The 10,000-nt window shown below is 32.9% G+C and overlaps 1 protein-coding gene across 8 annotated transcripts in view; it reads left to right on the plus strand.

Annotated features, from left to right (window-relative positions):
- LOC122243099 (uncharacterized) overlaps window positions 1–10,000 on the plus strand; it is a 110,633-nt gene that overhangs the window by 40,280 nt on the left and 60,353 nt on the right. For 6 of the 8 annotated variants that reach the window (XM_086538584.1, XM_086538585.1, XM_086538587.1 and 3 more), the window contains 2 exons: window positions 3,806–3,958; window positions 6,910–6,966. In XM_086538584.1, coding sequence (XP_086394710.1) covers window positions 3,806–3,958; window positions 6,910–6,966 — 210 coding nt within the window. The remainder of the gene's footprint in view (window positions 1–3,805; window positions 3,959–6,909; window positions 6,967–10,000) is intronic. The other 2 variants (XM_086538591.1, XM_086538592.1) reach the window with 1 other exon arrangement.

Here is a 10,000-nt window from a genome sequence, read left to right on the forward strand (position 1 = left end):
AGCAAGCCAACCCTGTGTTGCTGCTCCCCCTATAGTCCCACGTCCGCCCCTCCCCTTTTCACAGGTGAGGTACACGGGGCAATCCACTTACGTGACAACCTCTCACTGTACCCACTGCATTAGTCCGTCAGGGACTGGAGAATGTGGAAGAGAGATGGGAAGTGTACCAGTTGGTCTACAAAGACCACAGTACCCTTTCCCCATGCTACTACTCATCTCTCCAACAAGTCCAGGACTGGACTTGCGTTCAGAGGCCGGCACAGTGCTCTTATCCTGGCCCGTATAAATCCGGAAAACGACGACGTGTAACCGCTGGGAACGGGACAGTACTGGCCGACAATTTATAAACCTTCAAACCCGAACCGTGCCCGCTTGTTCTTGTTGAAGGTTTTACAAACCTCAGTCTACCCGTGGAACTTCCACAAAGACCTCGTCAATGGCGATGTCTTTCTCGGGGACCCAAAGGACTCACACGAAAGCAGTGTTGAGGGCGTCTATACCGGCTGGGGGGGGCGGAGCTTTTCCACAGACGGTCCTCTGGGGAACCTGTTCCCCATCCTCCAGATGCGCGAAATGGAGGTGGGGTTGGTCAAGGGTGGTCAAAACCTATCCCTGGACATCCGTCTGTGGAAAAAGCTCGACGCGGGAAAAAGCAACAGTTGGATGGTGGGACCAGAAATCCCGGTAGCACGGGACTCGTGTGGAACCCCATGGTCACCGCAAGCCAAAGTAAGCCATCAGCTCCTCCTTGGACATGGGAGTCCACTTCCTCCATATGAGGGGAGAACAGGAGGAGAGATCCCTGCATACCTAGAAGCAGACAAAAAGCAAAAAACTGTCAGTAAAACAATTCCATAAACGGGTTATATACACTCAAACTGTAATAATATAGGAGACAAGTCAACAGTTGGAAAAAATTACAAACTCACCTATTGGTCTCGCGGATGATATGCTGAAGGAGATCGTCGTGAAAAAACACTGGAAGATCTCAAGGGGGCTGCTGTTTCATCCAGGGTCTGCCTTGACCCAGGAGAGACCAGCAAACCCGAACCTTTTCGGGAACGTTATCCCTCTTTCGCCCAAACGAAATTAGGAGTCCCAGGTTCGTTCCCTACGCCACACTTATACCGGTGGCGAAGGTTGACAAAGGCTCGCACTGTCTAGGGTCGTGTCCGCCTGGCTGACATAAAGTTCCAGCTCGTCCTCCGAGCCTTGTACTATTATCACTGTCCTCCTCTGCCCTGCGAGGAACGTATTCGTCCCCGCTACTCTCCCCGTCAGAGGAAATGACCTGTCGGGGGGACGTCAGGTCTTCGCGAGGCAGAGGAGGCAGGTCTGCGGCGTAACCCTGATGTTGATGGCTGAGGGCTCATCAACATCATCAGAACAGGAGGAGGGGAGGAGGATGCGTTTGGCGCTGTCTCTTCGGCAGCCATGTCAGAGTGATTCTATGGGGTGTCGTTGACCCTCCTTTTATACCCGAGGTTTCGCCCCAATCTCCCGCCAGGTGACCGGTGGCAACGGTCATATCGAAGTACGTCCGGAGGAAGTTGGTCCAATCAGGTCAATGGAATATGACGTTGTATCCTGTGACGTTGGTCTCACGCGATTTTAACGTAAATGGTTGACGCTTTGTCACGTGACTCAACGTGACTCAAGTGACAAAACGTCATCATGGACGACACATGCCGTGATGTCGGTCGCACGTGACGTCACGTGAATGATGACGCGCGATTCACGTGACAAAAACGTCACGTATTGACGTCACATGCTGTGACATCACACGCTGTGACGTCCACACGCTGTCGACGTCAGACATAGTGACAAGGAAAACTCAGGTAAGATCTCTGCTGTTTACCTGTTTACTTTACCTGTTACCGCCCGCTGTTGCAATGGCGGGTGCACGGCAAAGGCAGAAATTGCGTAAACATAGTGTCAATAAACAAATTTGTTTTTTTAAAGACATAAAAATAACCCTTATTTCGGATTATATTTTGCCTTAGAACACTCCCCGTATCTCATTCTCCATCAAACTGGAATATTTTACAGACACGTCACACGAGTGTGACGCCCGTCGTTGAACGAATTTGCTGGTGAGTCACACCGGGTTGTGACATACCGTCGTCGCGCCCTATTTGCGCGTCACACGGTGTGTCACCAACCCCCCGTCGTTATTGGGTTAATATTGAAAATTATTATATGTATATTTATAATATATATTTAGGGTATGATATATTTATAAATATATTTATATATATTTATATATATATATATATATATGATTTATTTATATATATATATATATATATATATATTTGCATATCTAACATATATTTGCATATCTATAACACATTATTTGCAATATCTACATATATATTGCATATCTACATATATATACATATCTACATATATATTATATATATATATATATATATATAATATATATATATATATAATATATATATATATATATAATATTTCATTTATATAAATATGAATATAAATATCAAAATATGATATTATATATAGATTATATATATATATTTTATATATAAATATTTATATATATATATTTATATATATATATTTTTATATATATATATATATATATATATTTTTATATATATATATATATATATATATATATATATATATATATATTTATATACACACACGTATATGTATTCATATATATACATATTTTTAGATGATATAAATGTATGATTATATTTATGTAATTATATGTATAAGTGTATTCTTATATTTATAGATATTTAACTGTATATATCATATTATTTTAGTGAGATTTTTTTGATTGGCAACTATTTGGTTACTTGTAAGTGGCCATCGAGTACCTATTGAACTCTCGTTATTTACTTAGGGTAAGAGTCAGTTTTGTAGAAATGGGGTAGTCTCATAAGTCCTGATGTAAGTTTGGACTCATAAAGGGAATTAAGAATGGAGAAAATAACTTTGAATTTGGGCTTGATTTATAATTTTCTAATTTTATTTCATTCTATATTATTTATTTTTTTTATTTTTTATGATAGACATGCTTGCTTGTTTCTTAACATGTATATACTTCTCTGAACTTCTCTTTTTAGTACATTTGATAGAAGTTGGTTCTACTTTTCATATGCATCCATTGAGAAGTTATTTTGGCATTTTTCCATGAAGAGTAAGGTGTATCAATAGAATTTTAGCAAGGGCTGTACTATATGGATTCAAAGTTTAGTTAGATATTCAGAGAGATGAAATATTCCAAGATTTATCATGAAAGTTATTCACTATTATTATCATCTAATGGAAAGATTTTATTCATTTTATAACCATCAGCCCAGTAGAATTAGAGCCTGTTAAGTAAAATTCTGAGCAGTTTAATTGAAACAGAGGGAGGAAGTGAAATATTCATTGTAGATATATTGAATTTTAATGTTGATTACAAATGCTACTGTTGCTGCTGCTGCTATTTTTGTGTTTTGATTATTGAGTTGAATAAACAAAGTTGATACTTAATGGAAAATGTTAGTGTGAGTAGTTGTCAGATTTGATTATCATCAAACCTTGAACAGGGCAGGCATAGAAAGATTAGAAAGATGTTTTCTTATAGTCTAACTTTGAAACACTTTTTGAAGCAAATTTTTTACACATTTCATTTTATGGTCTGTAATTAACCTTGAGCTCATTTGCCTCAAATGAAGTGTACTGATATGATAATGGTCAATGAAGTGGCACTAGGGAAAGTTAGAGACTGGTTTGTCATGAAGAGCCAACATTTAAAAGCAATACATCTGATCACCCTCAGCCTGGCGTAGTGAAAGGATCGCCATCTTTGTCTTCATCAACGGGGGGACACAAGGGCCAGAAGGACCTTGAGATCCTCAAGCGGGAGGAGCAGCTCTTGACACTTGAACGGCAAAAGCTGGAATTGGAAAAGAAGAAAATTCTTTTGGAACAGGTAGACACATCAGTTATTGATAGATATATATCATATTTTTGCATATATTTCCATTTATTTTTTATTCCCCTCTGTGATATTGTGTGATTTATATAGCAGAATTTCTTATGAAATTCATGGTTTTAGTTTTTTTGTAATAAGTTCTGCACAGCTGAGATATGAGAGTTAAGTAAAAAATAAATGAGTCAATAACTTAATTTACTAGAGAAGATTAGTGATTATTTATATTATATGTTCTATATTAAGTAACTAATCTGAAGAAACAGCAAGACAAGGCAGAGGAAAGAAGTATGATACCAGTATTTTAGTCTTCAATTTTGGATTCAATAAGTTATTGATTTTTAGAATAATCCATTTGCCGTAGTTTTGCTAAAGGTCTTGAGAGTAGGAATAAGCTAACACTAAAATCTAAAACATGTCATATTTTAATTCTCTGAGCTGTCTTAGGACATTTTTAGGACTGGTCAAATGCAAACACTGTGACGCAAAGAATTGCATTGTAGTTAAAATTAGTTCAGAGCTATCATATCCAATAGTATTTAAGAAAGAAAAATCGAGTCTAAGTAATTGGAATTGTCATATTTACATTAACCCATTCCCGACGGGGGAATTCTAGCCTTGAATGTCCAAATGCCGGGGCGTTTGAATTATTAGGCCTAAATCAATTGAATGGCTGGCACAATACTGTGCCGCCCGGCAACTGGGCTTTTGAATGCGCGGTACACATGCTGTACCACCCGTCCTGTGTGGGTTAATATTATTAATATGCATACACATAGTTTGTGATTGATAAGTAATGATAGGTTATTCTTGCTATAACAGTACTCTGGCAATTTTAGTATAATCACTTTTATTTTGAGTGATAATGCTTCAACAATTCTTGAAAGATAGTTCTTTTCTGTCAAGTAGCTTCAACAATTCTTAAAAGATAGTTCTTTTCTGTCAAGTAGTTTCTTCAGGGATATTTTTCCCCCAACATCTTGTGTGCACAGCTAACCTTTGTTGAATTTGTGTAACTAGTCATTTAATCCCTTGGTTATCCCTATTCCATGCACTTCCTATTGGTTATTGAACTACAAGGTTAGTCTTTTGAAAAAGGATGGGATTATCTGGAATAGTAGCACTAGGAGGAACTTCTTTTTGGACCTTTGATTGAATGTATTTTTTGTTCTGATTTAGGAAAAAAGGAAAATATTTATCATTATCAGTATTGAGTATTCTTAGTGACAAAGTATTAGCACCCAGGCCAGACTTTTAAGTCTGTTTTCAGTCGTATTTGTGCATTCGTGGGCTTACCTGTCCTTACCTTGATTTTTTAAAAAGAAGTGTCATCATTATTGTCATTATTGAGTAAAAACAACAAAAATTGTGATTATTTTTTAAACAATTAATGGGGTACACATGTGAAGTCAGGTGGGCTTGTTTATTTACTCCATGGTGACTTAAGCCCTTATGGAGCCATCTGTGTATATATACTATATATATTATAAATATATCTTATTTTATATATTTTTTTTATATATATATATATATTTTATATTATATATATATTATTATATAGATATATATATATATATATAAAGTCTATGTATGCACACATTTCTCTTGCCAGTGAGTTAATGTAACATGGGGAAATGGCTAATGTATAATGGTAATTATGATTGCTTTTAACTCATTCACGAAGGGGTTTATATTTGTTTAATGCCAATCTAGCCTTTTATGTAACAAGCACGCCCAGTGACTAAGCATGAGATCTCTCCAGGCGTGATGCTGTGCTGCGCTGTTATGAGCACTTTTCACTTGCCTGCTTCAACAGAATGATAATTGGAGGTTTTCGTATTTGTTTACATTATTTTCACAAGTGAATGAAAATGTGTTTATAGAAATGGAACTCCTATGATTTTATATATGAAACAATGTAAAACATTCTAGAACGTCACCCAGGGAGAGTGAAATATTACGCTGATGTGAATGGGTTACATATAAGCAGTCTAGAAGTGTGGCTGGGAACCTTAAACACTTTCCAAAGAAAGCTAAGATACTAAATGTATCTTGGTTTATACTGATAAACCCTTTTTCAAAGCTCCTTGTATTTTCCCATATACGTGTAGTTTTACTCAAACATACATGACATGCTTGTGTATGCATTTCCACATTTTTCCCTCTGTCTCCCCCTATTCCTCCCTCTCCTTAACCCCCTTCCCCTTCCCCTTCCCCTTCCCCTTCCATTCTCCCCCCCCATCTTTCTCTCTCTGCTGCTGCCATTTCTTCCCTCCTCACTTTCCCTTACTCCTTCCCTACCTGTCTTCCTTTCTCCCCCTGTCACTGTCTCCATCCTTTATCCTCCTTCCTCACTCCTCTCTCTGCTTTTTCCTGTACCCTTCTCCCTTCCTGTCCCATCCTCTCAATCCTTCTTTGCATGGATGCACTTGTGTAAATTAAGACATGCATGAAAACTGGTTGATCTGACACTTGATATAGTCATCCCTGTCTTCACATATACACCGGTTATAGAAATGCACTTAAGCTTATACCAATAAAGGCATGAATATTGTAAATTGTGTTCAAAGTTTTTTAGGCATGCAAAAATAATCATAAGGATAAGTGTTCTTGAATTAGGTTTGGAGCCACAGACCCTTACATTGGTACTTGCGACTACATTATAAGATGGTGAAAATATCCTGTGGTGCCATGCCATCTCTATAATTGAACATTGCAAGGCTAAAACAAAAAAGGAAATAAGAAAAAAAAGAACAAAAAAATAAAAAAAAAAAGGATGGCAAAAATACTTAAAGAATAAACATGAAAACATTGTCAGAAAGAAAGAAATGAAATATGAGAGAAAGATAAAGCATAAATTTCTTATTATTTTAAGAAGTTACTAATCTTCCCCAACACATAATGATTTCTTTGAGGTATTGTTTTAATCTCGAGTTTTATCTCTTTACCAGAGTCGTCATCAAAAGCAGGATATAAAACCGACCAAAGTGGAAGCAGAGAAGCCTCCTGTAAGTTTTTGAATTTCACTGTACTATTATTTTTAAAGACACCTTTGTTAAAGATTTTCATGAAGTGTTTATGTGGTCAGCTTGGACAGTGTTCTGGTGTTGGATAGGGAAATGATATCTCTTTTTTTTTTTTTTTTGCTTGCAGTTTATTGTAGCAAAGCTTTGATTGTTTTTTTTTTCTGTCTTTTTTCTTTTTCTCTCTTCTTTGTTATAATTGTTTTCAGAATTCTGATACTCAGGAAAAACAGGTATTTCTTCTTGAAGAATTATTAACTGTGCCATAATTTCTTTCAATTGTAGGTAGTAAGGAACCTCTCATTTACTCTTGTAGTATATTCAGGGTTATTATAGATTAAAGCAGGAGTGTATTTTGATTTTAATAGTATAAATAAGTTATTTATGTTTGGCATTAAATATTACTTTTTGGTGATGATTCAGTGTATGTTGTAGATACAGACATTCAAAGGATATTCTCAGAAAAATTCCCAATTTTGTCCTATGGATGTATGAGTGTGTGCATGTTGGAAATGCACCAAAAGATACCATGTCGGTGGAGGCACTAACTTCCAATCTTTTGCCCCCACCTCCCTGACCCTCCATCCCTGATGCCCCTCCGTACTCACCCACTGGTAGGGTCCAAGCCCAAGCAGAAGGACTAAGTATAATCCACAGTGAAACGGCGCTGTCTGAAATTCCTGTCGCAAGGTTACAAGATTAAGAAAACAGACAGTTAATAAGGAGGGCACAGTAAGAAGGTCCTTGTCTCTTTGTTATGTTGAGTAGCTACTTGGTCTTCCTAGCTAATGGTTTATCTACATTTGTATTGATAGTAAATGTGAGAGGATGGGCTTTTATTGTTTTTTTTCTTTCTTTCTTTCTTTTTATTGATGATTTTTTTGGTTGCACAATATTGTTTTGGTGAATTAAATTGAAGCAGCTTGATCCTAGTATTACAAATGGGAAAAATTTCCTTCAATATTTTTTTTTAAGTTGGTAAAATAGTTCATCCTCTTACAAATTTATTCTTATGCTGTACAAACTGATGATGTAATAGGCTTAGTTTTCCTTCAGTAGCTGTATGATAAGCATTCAGTATTTTAGTCCGAATATTCTGCCATTGAATTTTTATGGGCATATTTGAGTTTAATTTTATCAAATAAGGCAAAAAAAACATCAAGTATCAAATAATATGAAACATGGATTTGCACACGAAGGGCTCCTAATACAACACCTGTGTTACATCCTGCACAATTTACATCTGCAAATAATAGTATGCAACTTCCAGAAGCTTATTAACTCTCTTTGAAAGTCTTTCTTTGTCAGTATTTTTGCAGCTTAACATTTGTTTATTTACTAGTTCTTGAATTGTACATTGATTTGGCTTGTTGAAGGCATTGATGACTAATCGTAGCTGTATGACTGGGAATTCACAGAGTCGCGTCCTCTCTTTGATTAGTAAATGATCAATTTATTGATGTGCAATATATATATCGCACTATATATTATATATATGATATATTTATATTCATTATTTACATACGTATATATTATTATTATATATATAGTAATTATTATATATATAACAGTATATATATATTATATCTCTAATCCTATATACTGTATATATATACAGTATTATATATATATTATATATATTTATATATATATGTTATATATTATATATTAATATATATATGTATAATTGTTATATATTATGTATTTTTATATATATTATATATATACATATATATACTAGTATCTATTATATATCTATAGTATATTATATATATGTTATAGTTATATAAATGCATTACATGAGATATATTATTGATATATATATAGCAATATATCCATTTTATATTTTTGTATCTCATGCTATTATAGTTATAATGATATTTTGTTTTTCTTACATTATATAATAGTCTACTATTTGCCACTTTAATTTGAATATGTTGAAGATATCAATACATATATAAAAAAAATATATTCATCATAGTATAAGTAGATATACAGAATGATAATTAATTATATATAATATGTGATAATATATTTATATATACGTATATATACGTGTGTTAACTCCTTACGCTCCGTATATACATCTATATGTAGAATTTTGGTTTTAAATATATGAATTTTTATATTATTTCTAATATATATTATTATATTATGATATATATTTATATATATATATCTTTTTTTCTCTAATATATATATTAAATATGGACTATATATAAATATACTCATATATATATAATATTACACATATATATATATTATTAACACACACACACACACACACCACACATACAACAGTATATTTACTATATATATATTAATTTATTATATATGTATATATATATATATATTTATATGTTTTTTAAATTTGCATAAAAGTTTATTTTTTTATATATATTATATATATATTCATATATATCGCTAATCATATATATATATGATATCTATTTATATATATATTATATATAATCATGATATATATATTAGTTTATATATATTATGAAATATATATATTATATATTATACTTGATATATCTTAATTTATAATTTATCTATCATATCTAGTATTACTATAGTATAATATGATATATATATTAGTATTATAGTATATGATGATATATATATATTATTATATATATGATTATATTATATTTATATATATTTATGACATGTATTTATATATAATTAATATATATTATGATATATATATTCTATATATATATAGTATCCTATGCTTATATATGATATACTATAATCTATATATCACTATATGATCTTGTATATGTCCATCTAGTCTATCCGTTACATGTATTTACTATATTATATATATATATATATGATAATATATTATATATATATATAATGATATATATATCTCGTATTATATATATATATGAATTTTTACTTTAGAATTTATATGACTATATCTATTTTATATATTATTATGATATATATATATTATATATATATATGATACGATAATAATAATTATATCTATATAGAGATATATATTATT

Source organism: Penaeus japonicus, unplaced genomic scaffold (genome assembly GCF_977035675.1).
Source record: "Penaeus japonicus unplaced genomic scaffold, GWHDUDI00000001_assembly GWHDUDI00000007, whole genome shotgun sequence".
Taxonomy (NCBI): domain Eukaryota; kingdom Metazoa; phylum Arthropoda; class Malacostraca; order Decapoda; family Penaeidae; genus Penaeus; species Penaeus japonicus.